The 24,838-nt window shown below is 34.1% G+C and overlaps 5 protein-coding genes and 1 long non-coding RNA gene across 6 annotated transcripts in view; 2 read left to right on the plus strand and 4 right to left on the minus strand.

The window, feature by feature from the left end:
* LOC104719663 (protein HRB1-like) lies at nucleotides 2,343–4,963 on the minus strand (the record flags this gene model as incomplete). The annotated part of the gene is made up of 13 exons (XM_019230803.1): nucleotides 2,343–2,675; nucleotides 2,842–2,927; nucleotides 3,018–3,135; nucleotides 3,215–3,300; nucleotides 3,407–3,491; nucleotides 3,581–3,604; nucleotides 3,686–3,774; nucleotides 3,884–4,001; nucleotides 4,078–4,145; nucleotides 4,279–4,366; nucleotides 4,470–4,493; nucleotides 4,607–4,695; nucleotides 4,775–4,963. Coding segments are annotated over 13 exons (1,230 nt in total), but the record flags the coding sequence as incomplete, so codon positions are not given.
* Nucleotides 4,832–7,233, minus strand: LOC109125170. Its single transcript, XM_019231246.1, has 9 exons — nucleotides 6,930–7,233; nucleotides 6,397–6,408; nucleotides 6,205–6,278; nucleotides 6,036–6,107; nucleotides 5,862–5,932; nucleotides 5,663–5,778; nucleotides 5,346–5,551; nucleotides 5,188–5,248; nucleotides 4,832–5,001 (listed from the first exon to the last, which is right to left on the minus strand). The coding sequence occupies exons 1-6, from the start codon at nucleotides 6,985–6,987 to the stop codon at nucleotides 5,715–5,717; spliced, it is 351 nt and encodes a 116-aa protein (XP_019086791.1). The 5' UTR covers nucleotides 6,988–7,233; the 3' UTR covers nucleotides 4,832–5,001; nucleotides 5,188–5,248; nucleotides 5,346–5,551; nucleotides 5,663–5,714.
* LOC104719664 (deoxynucleoside triphosphate triphosphohydrolase SAMHD1 homolog) lies at nucleotides 7,844–11,955 on the plus strand. The gene is made up of 19 exons (XM_010437617.2): nucleotides 7,844–8,144; nucleotides 8,579–8,616; nucleotides 8,708–8,730; nucleotides 8,993–9,099; nucleotides 9,191–9,242; nucleotides 9,316–9,400; nucleotides 9,538–9,628; nucleotides 9,773–9,811; nucleotides 9,905–9,972; nucleotides 10,107–10,169; nucleotides 10,241–10,296; nucleotides 10,371–10,444; nucleotides 10,525–10,617; nucleotides 10,708–10,809; nucleotides 10,908–10,988; nucleotides 11,071–11,162; nucleotides 11,260–11,275; nucleotides 11,404–11,514; nucleotides 11,638–11,955. Exons 1-19 carry the CDS (start codon nucleotides 8,019–8,021, stop codon nucleotides 11,740–11,742), a joined length of 1,422 nt encoding a protein of 473 aa, XP_010435919.1. The 5' UTR covers nucleotides 7,844–8,018; the 3' UTR covers nucleotides 11,743–11,955.
* Nucleotides 14,777–16,928, minus strand: LOC104719665 (bidirectional sugar transporter SWEET8-like). The gene is made up of 6 exons (XM_010437619.2): nucleotides 16,786–16,928; nucleotides 16,265–16,301; nucleotides 15,731–15,953; nucleotides 15,472–15,633; nucleotides 15,251–15,373; nucleotides 14,777–15,138 (listed from the first exon to the last, which is right to left on the minus strand). Exons 1-6 carry the CDS (start codon nucleotides 16,826–16,828, stop codon nucleotides 15,007–15,009), a joined length of 720 nt encoding a protein of 239 aa, XP_010435921.1. The 5' UTR covers nucleotides 16,829–16,928; the 3' UTR covers nucleotides 14,777–15,006.
* On the plus strand, nucleotides 20,209–21,650 carry LOC104719666. Its single transcript, XR_756653.1, has 3 exons — nucleotides 20,209–20,676; nucleotides 20,785–20,925; nucleotides 21,141–21,650. It is a non-coding gene; the product is annotated as an uncharacterized LOC104719666 (long non-coding RNA).
* Nucleotides 23,485–24,838, minus strand: part of LOC104720641 (RING-H2 finger protein ATL46-like) — a 3,298-nt gene continuing 1,944 nt past the window's right edge. The window contains exon 2 of the mRNA XM_010438522.2: nucleotides 23,485–24,835. Within this exon, the coding sequence (XP_010436824.1) occupies nucleotides 23,714–24,835 (1,122 nt within the window). The 3' untranslated portion in view covers nucleotides 23,485–23,713. The remainder of the gene's footprint in view (nucleotides 24,836–24,838) is intronic.

The raw sequence follows: 24,838 nt of genomic DNA on the forward strand, positions 1-24,838 counted from the left end.
GGATAATCTAGGCTCCTAAGATTTGCCATCTGCATAAAAGATAGACAACCGATAGTTAGCATGCGATATTTGAGATCGAACCATGCAACAAATATTGATTCAGGTCATGCGGTATTTGAGACCGAACCATGCCTTAGGCCATGCGGTATTTTAGACCGAAACATGCCTTGCCTCTTATAGATTTTCGTGGTTTAAATTCATGCATGCAGGACAACAAAAGCAAATAGATAATGCATGCAACAATTTCCTTATTTCTAGATAGGACTTCCTTTTCTTATGATTTCCTATTCTTTCTAGGATTTAGTAAATTTTGTTTCAAGGGTTTTAGATAATTACTATAATTAATTAGGAACTTATCCTAACCAATATTTTAATTTCCAATTTCATGTTTTAATGTTTATAGAAACTTAACAAAAGTTTTTAGATCAATCGGAATTTTTCAATCCTAGAACACAAGATTAATTTTCGAGTTTTAAGAAATCCTAAAAGTGAATTCATGCAGCCGATTCTATAACATCCTATACAAGGTCCGGTTTTAATTTATGATGCATGAATGATCCAAGTTTTAAATCCTAGAACAATTAGGTTAACAATACTCGATTTTAACAGTTTCAAGTTCTAGGTTCTTATGCAACAAATAATCAAGCAAGTATAGACAACTAATCAATCAACCGAATTCAAGCTTGATATCTTTTGGTGCAATTCACAAACAATCTAACAGTCCTATGCAACCGATTTTAAAGTTTTACAGGAATAGAACTTTTAAGATTTGTTTGTTTGTATACTTGGATGTTTTAGGGTTCAATAGCTGTTAGGGTTCAGATTCGATTATATGGTTCTAAGAGGGTTAGACTTTATTTTACCTTTCACCGATTTGGATCTGACTGGATATGAACCGGGAGCTAATAGACTTCGGTTGTACCTCTTTCTCGATCGCGAACCTCGAACAGAACCACGAACAGCTTTCCCGCGAACAGCTCCTTGTACCGCTTGCACTCGAACTCACCCCCGAACCACGAACCACGAACCTCGATCAGGTTATCGATAGAACTTGATCACGAGCTTAAGGTATGCTCGTGAACAAGAAGATNGATTTCATTATGATGCATGAACAACCAAGTTTTAAATCTCCTAGAACAGTTTGATTAACATCTTATGAATCTAACAAATTTAGTTCTAGGTTCTTATGCAACAATCAATCAAGCAATAATAATCAATCAACCAAATTCAAGCTTGATATCTTTTGGTGCAATTCACAAACAATCTAACAGTCCTATGCAACCGATTTTAAAGTTTTACAGGAATAGAACTCTTAAGATTTGTTTGTTTGTATACTTGGATGTTTTAGGGTTCAATAGCTGTTAGGGTTCAGATTCGATTATATGGTTCTAAGAGGGTTAGACTTTATTTTACCTTTCACCGATTTGGATCTGACTGGATATGAACCGGGAGCTAATAGACTTCGGTTGTACCTCTTTCTCGATCGCGAACCTCGAACAGAACCACGAACAGCTTTCCCGCGAACAGCTCCTTGTACCGCTTGCACTCGAACTCACCCCCGAACCACGAACCACGAACCTCGATCAGGTTATCGATAGAACTTGATCACGAGCTTAAGGTATGCTCGTGAACAAGAAGATCTTCGAACAGAAAAGGTGTTTAGTCTCGGATGGAAGTAAGAACAGAAAGCGGTTTAGGGTTTTAGGGTTTTAGGGAAGGAGAAGAGAATCGGCGGCTGCCTTAGGGTTTTAGGGCTAGAGGCTATCGTGCTGATAACGTGTTGTAAACTAGAGAGTTTAGGGGACGTAATCTCTTGTTCTTATTAATCAATATCGAGGTTTACACAAGTATATATAGTAGAGTACATAAGTCTTAGGTTAAACCGACGAAGGAGAACATGACCGATGGGCCTTGGTCCAATAGACCTAAAGTCTTGAACACTTATGGACCGAGTATGGGCTTGGTTATGGAGTCCACAATCCAGTGTTTTACAACAGACAAATTAAATTTGAGACGAGACTAAAGAGTAAAGAGCTTCGGGAAGTAAATAAAGGCAGATAATGATTTTAACACCAAAACATTCGTAGTTAAGCGTATTCTAACTTTTATTATATTCACACAAACGAACATAAGAAAGACCAAAGTAATAAAAATAAGTTGCACCAAAGAGCTTCTTCTATCAGTCGTCGTCGTCAAAAACTAATGTCTCAGTCTTGAGACAATACTTCTTTTTACTTTGGTGCAAGAAGTGAAAGACTGAATCAACCCAAATAAAATTGCGACTAATGGTTTCGCAAATCAAATTTCTGTCCCTCGGGAGATAATGGTTTCTTCAACCAAACTAGTTCAAACAGCTCTTTATAAGGTTTATACTGAAGGCAGGTTATGATTTAACACTAAATCATTCAAAATTAAGCATATTTTCAGAAAAAAAACGAAATAGTAAAAAAAAAAAAAAAAGTTGCATTGTATCACAAAAGTTAGAAACACCAAAGAGCTTCATCTTCTTCTACAAGTCGTTGAAACAGAAGATAATCTTCTTACCGCAGAATCCACCCATCGTAGGTACCTCATCTTTCTTCAAATTCGGTTTGGTCTCCAAATCATCTTCATCTTCTTCTCCATCTTCATCTTCTTGTTCTCCTTCTTTTCTCAGAAGGCTTTCTACCTTCGACCTGGAATATCAAAAAACCCTAGTGATCTATCTCTCCATGTATACCAAAAAAGTCACACAAAACTCATAAGGTTGTACCTAGTTACCAAAAGTAATAGCGTTAATCTTCTGTAGAGACATCAAAACTGTAGCAATAAGTTAGAGAAAAATATGGAAAATTATTTTACTTGGGTCGGAGAGGGTATGGAGCAATCTCAGCCACGTCAAGAAAAATCTTATTACCCTGCAAATTGAAACCATTCTTTTCCAGCGCCTAGAGTATACAAGATTTAGTCAGCAATCGTACTTTCAAATAACTTGTATATTTTTGATACTTTTCATCATTGCTATAAACTACTCTCACCATCTCTGCTTCGTTAGCAGAAGCAAACTCAACAAAGCCACAGCCCACATGCTCACCATTGTGGTCTACAATAAGTCGAGAACAAACAACTTTTCCAACATCTTTGAAGAAATCGATGCTGTGATAATGGAGGATAAAATATCAGTCATGAAAAACTTGCTCCAAGAACGAAAGAGGACATTAAAGGTGCTACTCACATCTTTGGTAATTTAGTGTTCTTTGGTATTTTATCTTTGCAAGGGATATTGGAAACAAATAGCGTCTTCCTTCTTGCCGCAACTTCCTGAATTTAAATTACATATCAAACTAAGTCATCTTTCGACTTTGTGGCAATAGCTCTGTTATTAAACGCAAGCTTGACATATTTTGAATATAATAAGAACATGTACCTCAATAAAATCGAGAACTTCATCAAATCCTTCCACTGCCTCATCTTCTATCAGAAGGCTTTCTCGCCGGAGGTAGTCTTCATACCTAGAATATCAGAAACCCTTGTGATCTCTCCATGTATACCAAACAAATTCACAAAAAAAACTCAAGATACAAATAGTTGAATCCCTTACCAAACCTTGTGATCTATGCAATACCTACAATTAACAAAAATAATAGCGTTAATCACAACCAATGTTTACATAAACAAATCTTCACAACATGGAAAATCAATTTACTTGGGTCGTGGAGGATATGGAGCTTTCTTAGCCACAACAATAAAAATCTTATGATCGTGAAAATATTCACCGTTCCTCGTTTCCAGTGCCTACAACATAAGAGATTTAATCAGCAACCGCACTTTCAAATAACTTACTTGTATATTTTTCATATGACTACTTAAAATACTTTTAATCATTACTATAAACTACTCTCACCTTCTCTGCTTCGTCAGAAGAAGCAAACTCAACAAAGCCATCGCCCACAGGCTCGCCCATGTAGTCTACAATAAGTCGAACATGAACAACTTCTCCAACATCTATGAAGAAATTGATGCTTTAAAACGGAGGAGAAAATATCAGTCATGAAAAGAGGTTGAAGAACAAAAGAGGAAATTAAAGGTGCTACTCACATATGTGATATATCAGATTCGCGAGAGAGACCAGAAACAAAGAGCATCTTTTTTCTTACAGCAACTGCCTGAAATTTAACAGCCAAGTGAGTTAGCACGACCCTAACGAGAAAGGACTTAGATTGGATAACAACAAAAAGTAGATTCATCCCAAGAATTAGACAACTTTCGACTTTGAAGTTAATAAGAACTTTGTGGTACCTCAACAAAAATGGGAGATTCGTCAAGTCCTTCCACTGCCACGTCCTCTCCTATCACAAGGTTTTGTCGTCGAAGGTAGTCTTCGTAACTGAAATATAAAAAATCCTAGTGATCCCTCCATGTATACCCAATACATCACTAATTGTTCTCTTGATAACAAAACTCAAGAGGCAAATAGTAAAATCCCTTACCAAAGCTTCTCTGCAAGGTTGTACCTAATTACCAAGAATAAGAGGGAGGGTTAGTCTTCTGAATGGTATGAAAACTTTACCAATAACTCACAACCAGTGTTATACAAACAAATCTCCATAACATGGAAAATAGTTACTTGGGTCGTGGAGGGTCTGGAGCTGTCTTAGCCACTTCAAGAAAGATCTTATGATCGTGCAAATATTCACCATTCTTCTTTTCCAGCGCCTACAGTATAAAAGGTGTAAACAGCAATCGTACTTTCAAATAACTACTTATATATTTTTTATCATAAGACTACTCTCACCTTCTTTGCTTCGTTAGCAGAAGCGATGTCAACAAAGCCATAACCCACATGCTTACCCTCGTGGTTTACAATAAGTCGAACACGAACAACTTCTCCAACATCTTGGAAGAAATCTTTGTTGTAAAGGTGGAAAGCTTCCTCTGAGAAGGAAAGGCGGAAATCTAAGGTGCTACTTACATATGCAATATTTTAGTTTGGGGAGAGAGATTGGCAACAAAGAGTACTTCCTGAATTGAACAGCCAAGTGTGTTAGAACGACTATAAGAAGAAAAAGAATTAAACTGCATAACAACAAAAAAGTAGCCGATTCATCCCCAAAATAAGTAATCTTTGTGGGAACAGACAGTTGTGTTATTAACCGCCGAGTATTGCTTCTGAGCCTGAGATAGTTCGAAGATAAAAAGAAGAGGTACCTCAACAAAATCGGGAGGTGTGCCATCTTCTTCTATCGGAAGGCTTTCTTGTCGAAGGTTCCTGGAATATAGAAAAAATCTAGTGATCTCTCCATGTATACCAAATCATACCAAATCCTTAATGACAAACTCGAGGGGTAAATAGTTAAATCCCTTACCAGACCTTGTGTTCCTCTAATTAGCAAAATTAAATAGCGTTAGTCTTCTGTAATGGCATCAAAACTCAAGCAATAAGTTAGAGAAACAAATCTCCATAACATGGAAAATCAATTTACTTGGGTCGGAAAGGGTATGGAGCGTTAAAATCCTCTCTAAGAAATATCTGACAGTCGTGCAAATATTCACCATTCTTCTTTTCCAGCGCCTACAGTATAAAAAGGTTTAATCAGGTATTTATCATAAGCAATACATTACTTTTCAAATTACTACTTAAATACTTTTTTCATCATAACCATAAAGTACAAACTACTCTCACCTTCTTTGCTTCGTTGGCAGATGCAAAGTCAACACGGCCAAAGCACAACTTCTTAACCAACTTGCGGGATAGTTCGAACACGAACAACTTCTCCAGCATCTTTGAAGAAATGGAGGCTGTAAAAGTGGAGGGTAAAATATCAGTAATAAAAAATTTGCTCCCAGAGAAGGAAAGTGGAAAATGAAGGTTTGCTACTTACATATCTGATATAGTAGTTGTGAGAGGGAGATTGCCAACACAGAGAGTCTTCTTTTTTCTTATGGCAGCCTCCTGAATATAACAGCCAAGTGTGTTAGCACCACTCTAAGGAGCAAAAGGAACAACAACAAAAATAGCCGGATTAAGAAAATATTTGAATTTTTAAAAATTATACCTTCACTGAGATTAAATTAGCCTGGTCAGACTTGTGCTGGAGACTATCAGCAAATCCTTTGGTTGTCTCCTCCTGTTACATACTTACATAAATGAGTAGCATTAGAATACAGAGTGTAAAGAAAATAGTTGTCAAAGAACACGAGGAATCGAGACCATCTTAACGTTACCTTCTCCTCGGATGTTTCCTTATGTTTCTTGAGAACGGGTTTGGTCTCCAAATCATCTTCAGGGTTTCGCTTACCTGAATGAAAGAAGAGCATCAAAAAGAAACAATCTCTTCAGCAACCAAGTAAGTGTGTATAAAAAACATTAGATAAGAGCCAATCTCTTCAGCAACCAAGAGCCAACCAAAAACAAACCTGATAAATTATCTGTCGCCATGAAGAAGATGAAAAGAGCTTTAGAACGGTTGATGTATAATCCGGGAAGAGTCCCGTTGAGAGCAAGCAATGTATACAATTAACCCTAACTAAAATAACTGATTTGGGCTGGGCTTTTTTATTCCTAAAAAAGTAACTGATTTGGGCTGGGCTATTTATTGGACCTGATAAACAGGCATATCGTGTTGCTCATCCTCCTTCACGAGGTTTGGTGTAATCGGCGTGAGAATCTCCGAAGAATCTCCGACGTGATTCGAGAGATCTGGCCTTGTTAAGCCGAGAATTCGATTTTACTGATCATTAACTATTGAGAATTTTCTAATCCACAAGTCTATCTGATTCATCTTATCCGACTAAATCCAAGTGATCAGTATGATTCAACCTAGGAACAACAACAACTTCCTTCAATATGATTCATTGCACACTTCAAAACAGCTGCTAAAAACTTATCATCATGAAAAAAAAAAAAAACTCGAAAATCAAATCTAATCAAAATCGGCGAGCTTACTTACATGTATTCCTGAGTAGAAATATCGCTGGCGTCGAAGTAACCAAAGATCCCGAACACATCGTTCTCCACCAGAAGCTGCTCGCGCTGACTCACGGTTAAGATCGGGAGCTCTTCCATCACTCCGCCGCGTCCGAGTCAGATTCGCCGATTGAGTCCACTCCGGTCAAGTCTGAGTCCTATCACCCTTTGAACGCTCTTTTAAAATGCCAATTTGGTTCCGGTTTAACGGCGGTTCGGTTTTGTTAAGGGTACTGAAATTAATTGACCGCATAGCTGTTCGGTTCAGAAACAATTATCACGTTCCGGATTTTCTGAACCGTCACCACGTCTCCACTCTCCACCACCAAAGCAACCTCTACCTAAAAAGAGAAATTTACAATATATCCCTATATTTTTAATTTATGTAAAAACAAACCTATACTAAAACGTATGTGTAACAAACCCCAAAGTCAGTAATGTGTAGACCAAAACGTCAACACAATTTCTACAAACGGTGTTGAGAGTCTGCTGATTTGTCAGGCTCATAAGGGCGACAGCTTGTTTTATTCAATTTGAATTTGACCGTGTGTACTATGAAACTTAATTTTTAAAGTTCTCTGCTATTTTAATTTTAGTTTATTTAACATAGTCTAAGAAAAAACGTAATCAGAATATTGAAAAAACATTTTAAACGACGTAATCAGAATTAAAACCATAGTGAAAAAACGCTTAAAATATGAGCATATGCCATGTGAAATGTGTGATTGCTAATCAGATTGTAAGAAACGATTCAAATAAAAAACGAGTTGACAGGTTTAGTTTATACTTTTTAAAAGGATATGGATTTGTTTAGAATAAAATAAAAGTATAGGGCTCGTTTTACAACTTCCCCATTTTTAATAATGGGAATATTAATCGCGTACAAACGTCAAAAAGGAATTTAATAAAAGAGACTCTCTCTCTCCTCTTTGGCGACTTTGTGCAGCAGCGCTTTAAAATCCCTTTCTCAATTCTCGTCGTCGGGTACCACCACCATAACAGTTTCTCTCCCTCCCAACATCACGAGCGAGCGAGCGACTGTGTGAGAGAGTTCGACTTGAAATTTCAACTGATGGGAGCGTATTGTAACGAAGACCTAACTAGCTTACCGGGTTACTCTTCCGGCGCTCCGGCGAACGAGCTCCGGTTCAGCAAGCATGTATACGACAACGTTCATGGAAACATCTATCTCGATCCTGTAAGTGACTGATTTCTTTGTAATCTTCCTTCGTTTCTTGTTTCTGTGACTCATAATGGTTCGTTTGCGAGATAAGGAGTTCCCTCTGTAACTGTTTCTTGACGGAGCGATTTCTGTGAAATTTCCGGTAGCGTTTGTTCTGGTTGTTAATCTGGATAATGTTATCGTCGTCTCTAATTTTATCGCCGGAATTTATGGAACTGTCGAGTTATGGATTAGATTAGTGATTGTTGTTTATCGGAATATTTAACTGCTGGATTTTGGCTAGAAATCGAATTAAATCTTCTGTGATTCTTCGATTTTTGTATTACTGCACTTGTGTGAGTTTTTTTCCAATTTAGTATTGAGTTTCAAAATTCTCTAACGACTGTTCATACGTTTTCTATTGGGTTTAAATATGTAATCTGTACTAATAGTTCACTTTTGGTTTGCAGCTTTGTTTAAAATTCATTGACACTGAGCAGTTTCAAAGGTAAGTTGTTGGATTGTGCTCATTTCCATGGTTATATTATTTTCAATGACTACTGTGTTCTGATTCTTTTATTCACAATTCCTTGTGGCAGGCTTCGTGAACTAAAGCAACTCGGTGAGTTCTTTCAACTCATGTTTCCTTCTTCTCTTGTTTAAGTTGATGGTCTTGTTTGTCTAATCTTTTTACTCCTCGATGAAGTAGTATTTATTGTGAGAATCACTGTATGAAATGCTAGGTTCAAATATAGAAAATTTTCATTGAAATCTTTTAATCCAGTATGTAAGATTATTTTCTTTGGTTACTCCTTATAGCAGCAAGGATTTATGTATAGTGGTTATCTTCTTTCTTTGAGAGAAAATTTTCTTGCATGGTTTAGGGGTGACAAACATGGTCTATCCAGGAGCTGTGCATTCTAGATTTGAGCACTCTCTAGGCGTGTATTGGCTTGCAGGCGAAAATGTTCAGAAGCTAAAAAATTTCCAGGTATATGGACATTTTGGACGAATGTCAGTGGTACAGTCACATTTTGGTTAAGTGTGGTAAGATTGTAATGTAGGTGCTTAACTTGTTATAGGGAATGGAGCTTGGTATTGACAATTATGATCTTCAGACTGTGAGACTGGCTGGTAACTATTGTTTACTCAATGAATACATACATTATTACTTGATACAATTTTTGATATTTGTTTTTATATGTAGGACTTCTCCATGATATTGGTCATGGCCCTTTCAGTCATATGTTTGAGCGTGAGTTCCTTCCGAAGGTCATAAGTGACAGTCAGTGGTATGTTTGCACATTCCTTGAAAAGATCAATGACATCATGGTGTTACTTGATATGATATAAGAACTATGCTTTAAATTTCAGTGTTTGGTTTCTATGGATTATCTCTAGCTCTTTATATGCCAATTCTTCGATGCAGGTCTCATGAGTTAATGTCTGTAAACATGATTGACCATATGGTTGATACACATCACATTGATGTTGATGCACAAATGCTGAAAAGAGTGAAGGTAGTTTTCATTCTCAAGACTGTTTAGCTTCTTTCAAATGACCTCTCGAATTAGAAAATGGAAACTGTGACATTATTTTCAGTCTTCAGTCTTTACAAATCTAATCAAATGACCACTTTCCTTTCTCAAATGTTTACTGAACAGGATATGATACTAGCTAGTACTGAGTTTTCACAGCTGAAAGTAAGTTTTATAACAGCCATGTACTCTATTGTAGTCAAACATGAACAACAACTTATGCTTTTGTATATATTTTCCCTTTTTCATAATATGCAGAGGAATGCAGAGAAACGTTTCTTGTATGACATTGTTGCTAATGGCCGAAATGGGATTGATGTGGACAAGTAATGTTATCTAATCTTAGTTGTATACTTGCCTGCAGTTTCTTTCTTCCCCTTTTCAGTTTCACTCATCATGATGCTTAGATTTGCACATTTGTCTTGAGAAGTCAACTTTAAATGTATACAAAATTTTATAGGTTTGACTACATTGTTCGTGATTCTCGAGCCTGTGGACTGGGGTTCAATTTTCAGTTCCAGAGGTATTCATACTACTCGAAAGTCATTCCAGTTTTTGCTATTAAGGAAGGTGCTAATTTTCAGATGTTTCTAGACTAACAGAGACGATGAAAGTCATTGATAATGAAATCTGCTATCCCGCCAAGGAATGTGAGTTTTGCTTACCTGATATTCTTGTATATGCGTTTGCTTCTGTTCTCTTGTAAAAGGGGGTAATTTTGCAGATCGTAATGTCCACAAGTTATTTGCTACTCGAGCTGATCTTTATCGAACTGTCTACATGCATCCAAAAGTAAAGGTATTGTATCATTATCATTCTCTCTATTTGTTCTCTATTCTTTCTCTCTTACCCACTTGTCTATTTCCATTCATTTGCAGGCGATAGAGCTTATGATAGTAGATGCCATGGTCAAAGCCAACAGTTTCTTGGAAATTACTTCTTTGATCAATGACCCATCTGAATACTGGAAGGTACAGTTCTTTCTCAGACGCAAATTTTTCCCTTTCTCAATCAAAATTAATTTTGTCAGTTTTCATAGTTTCTATTCTCCACAAATGCAGCTAGACGACACAATCCTCAAAACGATCGAAATAGCTCCAGATCCAGAGCTTGCAGAAGCTAAAGAGCTGATACTCCGTGTTCGCAGAAGGCAGTTGTACCAAGTATATACAATTTCACCCAGTTTCTTCTTTTCTTATGCGTAATTAGGCTAAGAATTTCCCTTCTGAAGAAAGACTGATGTATGGATTTTTACTTGCAGTTCTGTAACGAGTATGCGGTTCCAAAGGACAAAATCGATAATTTCAAAGCTGTCACTGCTCAAGATATTATATGTTCTCAGGTTTGTAATCTTTAGCACTTAAAATAGAGGAAGACTATATCTACAGTCCGTTGCCATACTTAGATCGATTTTGACTCAACAGAAACACACAAGCTTGACACTAAAAGAAGAAGATATCGCTGTTTCAAACGTCAAGATTGATTTGGCTCGTGGGAGAGAAAATCCTCTTGAATGGTAACCAAAGCACAAGTTAGCTTATTTGTTTTCTCAATTTCGCTCATTAAAATTCTAACCAACTTATCTTTGTGGCGGATCTGACTGACTTCTTCAGCATCAACTTCTTCAAGGTACATACATAGATGAAAAGTCTATGTTCTTGATATGCAGATTTTGTTTCTCTAAATGTGTAAAGAGGAAAACTTGAAAATAACACAGAATCTCTCAATAAACCAATTGATTTTTATGGTGTCTACAGGATTATGATAGTACAGAGAAGTTTGTGATACCCGAGGACCGAGTCAGTCACTTGTTACCAACAACATATCAAGACAAGATAGTGAGAGTATATGCCAAAAAACCAGAATTGGTATGTGATTGTTATCATTATGAACCAACCCTCATCATTATCTTTATACATTACTGTTACGAGTGAAGCACACGAAATAACTGTTGACGTTTGTGTTATTGGGTTGGCAATATTTATAAACAGGTGGAAGCAGTTTCGGAAGCATTTGAAAATTTCCAGATGAGAACGTATGGTATCAAAGCGCAAGTACACGCAACACCTGAGAAAAAGAAAAGGCGTATGATGTAGTTACGTGGCCGCAATTCATTTCATGGTTTTATTTTTGGTTATTTCACGTCTAGGAACTTTTTATATACGGATGTGTGTACATATACTAGTATGCGTTAGACTCACGATCCCGAAGCCTTGGAGTTAGAGACAGCGACTCTTTATTACACGTAAAGGAAAAAGCAAGGCACCTTTTCTTAAGATTTCGGAACCGTTTTAAAAATATTTTTTTTATTCACGGCTTTGCAGATTTATTATTATATCAATCTCATATTTTTATTTATTCATTTATTATTGCCTTATTGGTCACGTTTTACTAGGCCTTTAACGGCTGGTGTAACATATACTGCTGTCTGTGTGGTGGTCTTCAGGACCCTCGCACAGCATGATAAAACCCGACGACACCCCCAACATTACTTTTCTTGCTGATCGTTACTTCCTTAATTCCTTTGTACTAGTTGTTATTTTGCACATAATTATACTGCTCCTAGTCTAGTATGAAACTTCTTGTAACCAGTAAATTTTTAAAGTATTCCCTTTAATACTGTTTGGTTGCTATATATATATGTATTAATATATATATATATATATATATATTAAACACTCACTTTTTCAGTTTGATATGATCTTCCACACATTTATTTTTTTGAATAGTGTTTATATATATATATATATGATGTAGCAACTTTGATATCAACTAAAGTATGTACATGGCATAGTCAACTATATATATCCTGTTATATTAATTGAGAAGTATAAAAATCAAACTAACCTTATTAAATGTAAAAAATTACATTATCATGCCATTGGTCTTAAGGCAAATGTTTATTTTTTCAATAAAGTTAAAAATATATGAGACTAATAAAATCTTTTAAATAATTATTAGTTTAAAAAATATTTTCTCTCTAATTTATTATGGAAGAAATTAGTAATATATTCAAAAATTATAAACCAATCAGAATTTTAAAAACTAATATAAGTATACAATATGATTATTATAATAACTATATTTGGAAGATTTTGTTAAGATTTTAAATTATGATTCTCCTATCTATTTTATTTTATTTACAAATTTTTTTGAATTATCATATAATACTTATGATTAATAAATATATAGAATATTTTTTGCATATGTTGTGATTTGAATTTTTAAAAACAAAGATATATTACTCAATATGAATAAGAAATGTGTGTTGGTAAAACTAAATGTATGTTGTTGATAAATTAATAATTTTTATTTGCTCACACTTACAATATTATAAAAACTACTTTAAAATATTTCACAAAATAATGATGCAAATACAATAAACCAAAAATATAAAACTGTAATATACATCAAACAAATTAAAATACTATAATATTCTAAAATAATAATTATTCAAAAAGATATATGTAAATTTACCAAAAAATTAGAATATTAAAAATAAATAACAAAATGACTTTTTAAAATAAATGTAACAATAGTTTTTGGAAAAAACGTTGTTCATATCTCCTAGTAATAGTGTAATACTGCAAATTGATTAAATTAAAACATTTAAAACTTGAGGATATAACTTAAATTAGAGTTTGAGGAAAAAAAAAGAATTAAATTAATTTCATATTAAAGTCCTATCCCAAAATAAAATTTAGACATATATAAAGATTTGATCAGCTACATATAGTGGTTATGGTATTATGTTTTTAGTGGGTGGTCTGGTGTTTTATAGTTGTAAATGATGGAAATATGCTATTTAGAGATGGGGTTTTTGAAAAATAATTGAAAAAAATGAGAAAAATGAGCAAATCACAAGGAAACACAGGAATAATAGACAAAAATAGGGCTGGGCAAAATATCCGAACCCGAAAATTTAACCCGAACCCGATTAAAAATACCTGATCAGAACCCGAATCCGAACTTTAAAAATATCCAATCAGATGCTAGTAAATGAAATGGGTACCCGAACTCGATTGGGTATATCCGAACACCCAAACAAATAACCTAAACTATCCAAAGTTATATATATATATTTAACAATAGATTGAGTTAATTTACAAGTTTCAGAAGTAATTTTATAATCACTATTACAACTTACAAGATAAATTAGTTTTCATTTTTAAATATGTCAATTTTCATATGTTAATTTAGATAGATTATATAGTTCTAACTTTGAATTTGATGTCATTTGATGTGTTAAGAAGTCAAAAATTATTGGCTTATAAACATGGATTGATAACTTTGGTTTTTTATATTTATGATTATAATCATTTTTAATGAATTTTGATGAATTTCATTTTTTTTTTCAATTCGGATTGATTTCGGGCTCTTTTAGTTTGGTTTGGATTAAAAAATTACAAATCCGATCTGAACCCAAAATATAATTTGAGGCTTTGGGTGAAACCCAAAAATACCTAAACCCGATGGGTGTTTACCCGAACCAGACCCGAAATCTAAATATATCCGAATTGGTCTTATGTTTCTAAACCCGAAAACCCGAAACCCGAAAACCGAATGGGTATCTGATCGCCCACCCCTAGACAAAAATAACAAAAATGGAAATGACTATTATCATTTTAATTAATTGTTTTTAGCTTTCTTTATCAACTTAAGATTCTTAATTATAAATATAATTAGGTGTGGATAGCCTAAAAAACTTCAATGTTAGATTGTTGAGCCTACATAATAATACTATCATTGGATGTGTATTTTTGAATTCATCCCTATATAGTTATAATTTATTGTTTGTTTTGGTCAAAAGCTTGCTGATTTGCCCCAGTCAATATACTCATTTATGTATTTTATAAAAGGTCAAAATTTAGTACTTAAACAGAAGTTGACTAGTTTTGATCCAAAAAAAAAACCGAAGATGAATAGTAAAATATAGATTTAAAGAGTTTAATAATAATAATCCTAGTCAATGCATTTTCATCAATTCTCTGTATGATAAATTATTTACAACAAGATAAAAAAAGCATCGACACACATAAAAACATATTAACGGAATTGCATTATAACAGAAATAAAAAAATGTATAACAGAAGATACTTAAAAAGAAATCCAAAATTTGATATTTCCTTCGAAATGTTTCACACTAAAAATGTATTAGAAAAAACAACAAATCCTGACAAATCCTCAAAATCCAGAAACTAAACAATTGAAACTTTGAAAGTCTATTATTAAAAATTCTAGCAAACCAAAAAAAAAAAAATCCAAAAGATATTAAAAACAAAAAAGGGCCTACACATACAACACTCTTGTGTGTATGAATGTACGTAAGAGAAAATATCTAAAAGAAGAAAAACAATTCTTCAAACTCTGTCCGTCCCTGAGGCTGAAATCTCAACTTCAGATGGCTTCTTCTCCTTTGGAGTTGATTTGTAGTACATGAAATACACTATCAACTGAGAAAGAGCCAACAAGGTCCCCATCCCATTACTTGCCTGTAATTTTGTTTAAAATTGATCACACAATTAAAATCATAGCCATATAATCAAATTTTTACAAAATAAATATAAGTTTTTTTTTGTTTTATTCACAGTAGAGAGAACTTACGAGGACGTAGATATCGATTTTGTAGATGAGAGAGTAAGAAGTCCAAATAGCAGCATTAACGAAACAGACCAAAGACAACAAGAATGGCATGTATTCAACACTCTTGGTTTTCACCACTTTAGCCTGTTGATTAACAAAACATTAAAGTACCATCCATTAGAAACAAAACAAAAAACACAAATCGGATCATTAAGGATCAAGAGAGGAGCTACTAGACTCACAATGGCCAATGAAGGAGCTCCATACATAGCAATGTTGAAGACATCACAAATCACACCAACGAATGTTTGCTTAGCAAACTCATTCTTGATTGCAAAGAGCGTGACCAGAACAATACCCGCAACAGCAACAACTTCAAGAGCTAAGAATGACACAATGTTCCTCTGCACAAATCCAAAACACAATACAATCAGAAACCACGCGCAAACCATGATCAATTAATAATTTACAAGGTTAATTATTAATCAAATAAAAACTCACTCTAGCGTTCTTCTTGTGACCACAGTAGAGCAAGTAGACACCAACGTAGAAAAGCTCAATGACTAACCCAACACCGTTAATGGTGGAAACGAGGATACTGTCCTTGTGAACCACAGGGAGACCGTAGAACACCCACAGCATGCAGTTCATGACCGTCGCTACGTAAGGCACATATGAAAACTCCTCAACTGACTTCTTTTTGAAGATCCTCCAAAACGTCTTCCTATTAATAGATAAATCAAAAAATAGTTACAGAACACATTGCACACATCAGCATAGAATAATTATCTAATCATATAGCTACACTAATCCTAGAAACCAACCACCACACAATTAATTCAACACAGCATACTAACGACACATTATCAAATAATCACCTACATTAACACTAGTATACATATGGACTCAAACCATCTATATACTAAACATATGGGTACTCAAACTACATAAGATTATGATCTCAGTTTCGAAATATTCACAATTAGGATTATAAATATAAGTAAAAGGTCAATAAAGAGGATTAAGGAATCTTACGCTGGTGCGGCAAAGAGACCAAAGGAGATAACATTTCCTGCACACAGCATTAAACAAGAGAAAAAAAATTGTGTTAATTAATCACATCGTTTAATCTCTTCGTATGTATATCGAACGGATCAAGAGATGAAACATTGATCAATCATCACGACGAAAACTATAGCAAAAACCTCAAACCTCAAATCTAATAACATCGCACCATTTGAACAAAAACAACGTATATCTGATCAACGCATCGATGAAGCTATATATAAAACCGCCATTAGAATCAAGCTCAACATCACACACGTACGATCGATCGATTAAGCTATATATATATATATATATATAGTATTTACGAATCATACATACAAAGATAGAGTCGCCATTAATTAGAATCAAAAGCGAGCGATTTGGAGGGGAAAAAAAATCACAATAATAACGGTTCGGATTCAGATCATCAACGGATGCAACTAAACGCCATGATCATAAGCAAAAGAAATCGAAGAAGAAGGGAGAAGAAAGAGAGAGATTTGTGATACCGATGACTCCGATGATGAAACGAACTTGTTGAGCATCAACCATTTTGAAATCGCCGTAAATGAAAGAGAGAGATTGAGGGAGATAAAGAGAGCTTTATTAAGCGGAAGAAGACGAAGTGTAGAAGTAAACCTAATCGAAGGCGTTTGGGAATTGTGTGTGTTCTCTCTCTCATCTCTTATCATATATATATATAGGACATTAAGATTATGATAAAAGAGACGTTTGAGTCAAGGAGTCAATATTTCCTTAAACTTGGGGAATTATCAAAAATTAAAAAAAAATATATTAATTACATATATTTGGTTTGTTACGATCGGTTTTTTTATTTATTTATTTACGGATAATTATAAGTTTTTTCTGTATTCAGTTTTCATTAATTAAGGCTTGTTCAACGTTTTAATTTAATGTGTTTTTTTTTTTTTTTGGGAAATGATCGTCGTATTTTTAGGTATTATCCATATGATTATCCACAACTAGTAAATTTTAATTATTTTTTTGACCAGATAATATCTTTAAAAGCTATAATTATATTTTTAATTATTTACGGTGTAATTATCGGATTCTGCAAGAAAAGGGAAAAAATAATTATAACGACTGTTGACAAAAAAAAAAATCCAATAATTTGGTAAAACAAAATACATGTACCAATAATTTAAAAATCTTTGACTATGTAAATAAACTAGGTGGTGTATTAATCTTTGACTATTCAACTTGATATTTTAAGTGATTTTTTGTAAAACTTACAAATAATATGTTATTCAATCATGAATTTTAAAAAATCTATTAAAATCTAATGTTATTGAACTGGTGATTTAAAAATCTACTTTAAAATCCATTGTTATTCAAAACAGGATTTGGATTTTAATGACTTTTAGGGATTCTGGAGGATTTGTTAGTTAAAAATACAGAAATATAAATTTCATGATTTTATGTGGGATTTGAAAAATTTTACAGAAAATCATATCAATTTCCCTAAAATCTATCAAAATTCCAAATTTCCTAAATCCTAATCAAATTCTTTAAAATCATGGTTTCAATACACCCGTTAATAAACTTAGACTTTAACTAGTGGTAAAAAAAAGAATTTATATTTTTTTGTAATATAGTCTTAAGATAAATATGTCCTTAATTACATGGATAAATTTGAAATCTGAGTAAAAAAGAATTGTTTAATTCTTTCTCTGATAATTAAAATTGAAAAGATTCCAATCTGAAAATAATTTTGAGTGGTCGTGCGGTCAAAGTATTTCCGTTACATGCCACGTCATGATTCTACCTCTGAAATTACGTATAGGTTTTAAAGCTGTGAAGCTAATTACGACGTTTGCCACTAACAGCACAATTCACGACAAACACATCACACATGCAAAATCTACGAGCGAGATCGATGATATCTCTCGGACTTGCTGGCCACGAATAAACCGGATGGGTTTATTATTTCAATTTCATATCTCGGTTTTGCTATTCCGGTCCAGTAGTATATGCAAAAATTACAACAAAAAAAAAGAAAAAAAAAAGAAAGAAAGAAAGAGTAACTAATAGTAATACTAATTCACAGTACACAGATATATATAAATCTATTATATATATCACATTATTATTTCAATTTCATATCTCGGTTTTGTTATCCGATTCTGGTCCATTATTATATGCCAAAATTACAAAAAAAAAGAAAAGAAAAAAGGAAGAGTAACTAATACTACTAATTCACAGTACACACATATATATATATATATATATATATATATAATAGATTTAGAACCAAAACATTTGTTGTGGTCAACTAAATTACTCATCATACACATTAGAGATTTAGAGTAATATAATTATATAGACAATATACATTCTTCTCCAATGTTTTTTTTTCACAATATCCACATAACAAATACTTCTCTATATTATTAAAATTCAAATAAAAAGATTGGACACTGCTTTATTTTTAAAAATCTATTAATAGTTGAAGACTCTCAGTCGTCTTTTAGTAGTGAATGGATCAGAAGCACTTTCGTACGTACACATCTAGTAGTTTTAAACCGCAAATTAGCCCTGGGCATATAATCCAAAACCGAACAAACCGATCCGAACCGATCCGAATTAACTGGTTTGGTTCGGTTTCGGATTACCTGTTAAAACCGATCGGTTTCTGTATTGATTGTGAATCGGATTGCGGTTTCAAACCGATTCGAACCGAAATTCGATCGGTTATCCGCTAAACCGAATATACAGTTAATTTTTCTATATATTTGGGTTTAATTGGTATTATTTTTGGGCCTTGTTAGAAGCCCAATAACTATAAATGGATAAAATTTAAAGAGAATCACACGAGGGAGGAATCGAACCTGTGACCCTAAGGTTAGGATTTACACGTTCTAACCATCTGAGTTTTTCCAATTTGTTGATTTTGTTTTCCAAATGATATATATAAGGGTATCGGTTTCAGTTCGGATTTTATAAAAAAAAATAAAAACCGATCCGAATCCGAACCGATCCGATCCAAAAAATAGCCGGATTCTAAATGGATTGTATATATCCCAATCCGAAAAATCCGAAATCTGAAAAATCCGATCCGATCCGATCCGAAAATCCGAATGTCCAGGGCTACCGCAAATCATTAGTGTGCATGCGGATGACAATACATTAAATAACTAATCTTAATTTTAAGATAAAACTTATATGGATACTATATATTTAATACTATATATTTTTAATACTATATATTTTTAATATATGCATTGCATGAATTATATGGATAAACTTGAAATCTAAATTTTTATTAAAAAAAACATAAACTAATGATTTCTGTGATAATTAATTAAAAAGATTCTGAATTATTTTTAGTCACTAGTCATGGCCTCATGGCTGGGGACTGCGGTACTTTGGACGGTAGAAGAGAGGCTCTTTCTGTCAGTCGGATTTTCAGCATTAGCATTTTTTAATGAGTTTTGTAAAAATCATCTACCTGCTCCGTTAAATTGTTTTTTTAATGAAAATCATATTTCATTTCTATGAATCTATGATAGGCCTAAAGGCCCTAAACCATTACTGTTGCATGTTTGTAAGGTTTGTGATAGGCTCCATTAATGTTTGTGACTTTGTGTTATCTTGCTTGTCAAACAATAATAAGGAAGACGAATAATTCAACATTTTGATTTTTAACCCTTTCATTTGGTGTAATGTAAGTATGGATATATATCCTTTATCCTATAAAACACAAGTCATCTGTCCAATAAGATTAAGCCACATCAGAATTTTTTTCATTTTGTTTTTAAAAATCAATTTTTTTACAAATGATCGTGTAGAGAAAGAAAAGGAAAAAAAGAAAAAAATCTTACTCATGTGTGAAACAGGTTTTATCGGTAAATTAAACTGCTCCATCCACGATCTCCACTTCCTTCTCATCGTATATCTATTGAAAAAAATGTACGAGAGAATAAAAAAACATTAGATACTTTGAAACTGACCTCCTTCTTCCCTACGATCTATAATTCTACGCTTCCTAAGAATGGAACAAAATGAATTTCCAAAATTGATGTGTATGTTGATATTCACGGACATGGCCAACAAAGCCAGAGGTAAGTATTGCTGTCTAGATCGAGATTGATTGTTTTTTGTCTTTGTCTTTCTATTTACAATTTCTGTTTTCAGATTTCACAAGTTTGGCTCTTAGTTTGTTCATCGTGGTTTTGTATATTCATCAAATTCTGAGTTTCATAATTGTTTTTGTGTTCAAATTATGAATTGACATGTGGATTTATAGGTTCAGATTAAAAAATCAAATCTCCAGCTATGCCACTTGAGATTTTACACAGCTTTCCTTCAAAATAAGTCTGGAAGCAGAACCATGTGAAATCAGCGTTGGATGTCCTTACAATTCTAATTTTTTTCTATCGGTATGTCTCTCTGTTTTCTAGTTACTCTCTCTCTCTCTCTTTGTTTTTTTTTCTGTTTTGTTTATTATGTTAATTTTTCATAAAGGATTCAATCCTTTTTTCTTGCAGATTGCGATATCTATTGCAGCAGAGGCGAATACATATCAGATGGTTAAGCCATATCGGGACTTCCATATACAGAGACTAGAAAAGAAGCAGAGCACGCGAGTTGCAGGCTTGATTGGAGAAAGAGCTTGATAGAACTAAAAGGTCTGTTTAATTCTGAACAAGTTCTGATTTTTTGTTGGCAGTCATTTGAGAGTTGAAAATATGTTTATTTACTATTAACAGTTTGTTTTTATGAATGGTAAGGAAATCGCTATTAAACTCAAGGATCAAAATTAAGATCAGATGATTTTTTTTGCTGAATGATAACTTATTGCTTATGTTCGTTGTGGTTTTTTTATATCTGTTTGTTGTTGCAGAGATCAAAACACATTCAAAACTTCTTTTGTTGCTGTTGGTTCAAAGATATACGGTTTGGATGGTGTTTACAGTTTTGGTGTGACTTCGAATGTGCTAGCCATTGATTGTACGTACGTCTCATACGGTACAGCCCGTTTCCCTCATTCCTAGGCCTATTGGTGATACAATCCCACCCTCATCGACAAAATCTACGTCATCGGAGAGTGTTTAGTCATCGGAGGATAAAGAAGGTCATGGTGCTTAATACATAGAGAAAAATGTGAGAGCTTGAGGCTGAGATGACAAAGCCAGCCATGAAGATAGGTCAAACGTAGTCTGGTTGTGTGGAGGTGGAGGGTAAGATTTACATAAGAGATCCAGCGAATAACTTTGTTTAAGGTCTAAAGGTAGAAGATGTGAAATGGATGAGATTCTGAATTCTAAAAAGTGGGAGTATGCATATGTTGTTGACGATATTTTGTATAACTACTACTCCATGATTCTTAAGAACAGATTAAAAGCGTATAGTTGATACAAAGCACAAGTGTTGGGCTTTTGTTTATGCAACAGGTTTTTTCCCCTCCAATTTTTGTGATGATGCGATGATTTTTTTAGAGACCAATATTTATTTTTTTATTTGTTTAGGTATTTCTTAGACAGTAATAACATTTTAAATATAATTAGTTGTTAAAAATCAAACATTTTTAAGTTAGAAAAATACGTAGTACGGGTCTAATACTAGTGTACACTAATTCGAGAAACTTTATTTTTTTTTTCTCTTCGTATTATATTCTTCTTTTTTTTTTGTATTCACTTTAAGATCACCCTTGAAACTTGCGTATAACGGTATAAGTAGTAAGTAGCTCACTCTTACTAAAAATCATTCTCCGGTTACATTTTTAATCGTTTCGTAGTTTGTGTTCTAACGATGGGATTTTGCTTCTGTCCGTTGGTAACTCCGGCAAGGTTGTTGTGGACTACGAGTTTCTTCGCCACAAACTCATGATTTTCTAACAAGATCGTTTCATTTCAAGTCCTAATTGATTTTAGTTTTAGCTTTAAGTCAAAAAAGTCTCCAATTACAGTTGAGAAGCTTCACTTTCCCATGAGAATCTTGTTCTTGTAGGTGATAATCTTTGTTTCTTCTTTTCAAATTTCGAAAAATTCCAGTGAAATTATCTAACCTAGAAGAAACATTGTCACTAAATCATGAACAAAACCAGCCATCGAAATGAAAGAAACTTTGACAAGAACACATTTTCTCCGGTGACATATTAATCACTTCTGGTTATTTGACTAGGGAGAAAGATTGAGGTATCAAAAAAGGCTTTGATTGCCTCAACGTCAAGTAGCTGTTTGGTTTCAGAATCAAATAGCTCGATCTAGGATTAAGCAAATCGAAAGAGATCAAGGCTTGTTATGACCCCTTCCTGGCAATACATGAATCAGTTACCTCAGAGAATGAGATTCCCAATTCTAAAGTAAGTAAAAGCTACAGATTTTATGGCTTCCAAGAAATTAAGCTCAAGATTCAGACATGTTTCTACATACTTTGACTGAGAAGCTAAACCAATCCCAAAGAAATTTCCAAGTTAAGCTTATTAACTCCAAAGGTGATGATATTATGAGCTCTTCCACAGCTTTGATTCCACTAGCAAATGAGGATTACCTCACTAGCATGTTTATGAACAATGAATCATCACTCAGCTGGTGGGTTCGGCCATCCAATCTTATGTACAAAAACTGAGAATCCGAGACCAGTTTATAGATCAAGAGACTTAGTTTAAGCTTCTGTTCTAAACTGGGTAAAAGCTTAAATAGTCTATAGAACATACAAGTATATGGATCAAACAGAGAGTTCATTTTTCTTTTGGATCTATATTAATTTATATGAGCAATCAATCAAAATATAGTGGGTAATGGTTTTTATGTCAGAGTCAAATAAAACATATTGACCCTACAACAACCAACATAAACCATTTAGAGCCAAAGACTTTTGAAATTAAAGTCTTACATGTAATTGGTGTACTGGAAGATTTCATATTTGTTTTTGATTATGATAATGACTCTTAACCCAAACCAAAGACTATACTGTGTTTGAACACAAGTCAAAAGTTCCCATTTGTTTTCTATACCCATCACTTAAAAAATTCCAAAACCAATCAAGAAAACTTATAAAAATATAAAAGTAACCCATATTATAATCGATGACTATCAAGATTTGTATACAAAATACAATAATATATGCATAAAGCTAACAGTGAATTAGTTGAGAGAGTAAAGGAAAGTATATGGAGAAGAAGAAAATAAAGAGAACCAGTGACTCCCAAAGTGAAGAAAATAAAGAAACAAAGATAATAAAAATAAAGCTAAAGCATCAGTCTTTTGGAATCCATTATTGTTGAGCATGCGTAATTTATAATTTGATCTCATATGATTAACAAGCATAATGCAACTGAAGTTCTTATCAAGAATCAAAACCCTTTTGAACAATATGGTACAACATATGGTTACGAATCCCCTCCCCCCAAAATATGATCAGTAAACCCCTAAGTATCGATGATTTTGACTGAATAAAAATGAGCAATAGATACTACCTTACGTCGTTCTCGAGCTTCTTATGATCTTCCATCCATGGAAGTTTTGGAAGATCATCAACGTTAAGTGATGAAGAAGGCAACCTTCTTTGAGCATCTGAAGAGAACTTGTCTTTCTTTGGCCATAACCAAATCTTAGAAACCGAAAAGCTCTCTCCTTTAGCCACACTGTTGATCTTTTTGTTCTCTTCCGATGCTGATGATGAGTTCCCTGTCTGCTCAGAGTCCTTGTCCTGAGGTTTCACTCTCGGCAGTCTATCGTTGGCAAAGGGGACTTTAAGCTCGGAGTTACCGAGTATATACTGATACGAACCCATTGAGAAACATCTCCTTGCATCCAAGTTACTACTACTTGTCTCTCCTCCAGCAACAACAACATCCTGATCCTGACCATTACCAACATTGTCAAGCCTCTTAAACTTTCCCAATCTCACCGGTAAAACTCCTTTCTCCACAACGATTTCTTGGATCTCCATAGTCTTCTGGCTTCCATTCTCCGTCACACACTCTTCATCTTCCCTTATATCATCGAAATCAAACATAGGGTTCTCCATTGAGAAACCAGGGGAAAAGAGAGTGCCACGGCAAAGAGGACAAGTAGAATTCGACTGAAGCCAAGTATCAATACAGTTCAAATGAAACGCATGGCTACACGTTGGTAACAATCTCAGCTTATCTTTCTCAGAGAACTCACAGAGACAAACAGCGCAATCGAATGGCTCTTGACCAGCACCATTGCCACCACCACCACCACTACCAACAATCTCTTTGTAGTGAAAAACAGGTAAAGCGTCGATAAAAGCTTGATCAAGACCAGAATCATTCAAGTGAAAAAGCTGCTGAAGCTGTCTTTGAAGAGCATCACTAGTTGAGATCTCAGGGAATCTATTAGACCTTGAAGAAGCAGTAGCAGAAGGATGCTTTATAAGAAACCTAACGAGCAAATGAAGAAGCCCAGAGATGAAGAACAAGACAGCTAGAATCACAATTACAAAGAGAACCGCCGGACTGATTCTGTTACCGGACGACGGTGGCGGAGGAGGAGGAGGAGGAGACGGCGGAGAAAGAATTGGGTCTTTGTAAAACGGCGGTGGGTATGCAAAGTTACCATCTTTTTGCTC

This window comes from Camelina sativa, chromosome 10 (assembly GCF_000633955.1).
Source record: "Camelina sativa cultivar DH55 chromosome 10, Cs, whole genome shotgun sequence".
Lineage (NCBI taxonomy): Eukaryota > Viridiplantae > Streptophyta > Magnoliopsida > Brassicales > Brassicaceae > Camelina > Camelina sativa.

Bases quoted from the DNA above. Each gene is read 5' to 3' on its own strand.
- LOC109125170 (XM_019231246.1), bottom strand. From the start codon at position 6,987: ATGTGTTCGGGATCTTTGGTTACTTCGACGCCAGCGATATTTCTACTC. The intron at 6,108-6,204 runs GTAACGTTAAGA...AGTATGTAACAG, and splicing joins AGGAAACATCCGAGGAGAAG to GAGGAGACAACCAAAGGATT. The intron at 5,933-6,035 runs GTATAATTTTTA...TGTTATATTCAG, and splicing joins CTAATTTAATCTCAGTGAAG to GAGGCTGCCATAAGAAAAAA.
- LOC104719664 (XM_010437617.2), top strand. From the start codon at position 8,019: ATGGGAGCGTATTGTAACGAAGACCTAACTAGCTTACCGGGTTACTCT. The intron at 8,617-8,707 runs GTAAGTTGTTGG...TCCTTGTGGCAG, and splicing joins GACACTGAGCAGTTTCAAAG to GCTTCGTGAACTAAAGCAAC. The intron at 9,973-10,106 runs GTAATGTTATCT...AAAATTTTATAG, and splicing joins AATGGGATTGATGTGGACAA to GTTTGACTACATTGTTCGTG.
- LOC104719665 (XM_010437619.2), bottom strand. From the start codon at position 16,828: ATGGTTGATGCTCAACAAGTTCGTTTCATCATCGGAGTCATCG. The intron at 16,302-16,785 runs GTATCACAAATC...TGCTGTGTGCAG, and splicing joins TTTCATCATCGGAGTCATCG to GAAATGTTATCTCCTTTGGT. The intron at 15,374-15,471 runs GTGAGTCTAGTA...GTTAATCAACAG, and splicing joins GAGCTCCTTCATTGGCCATT to GCTAAAGTGGTGAAAACCAA.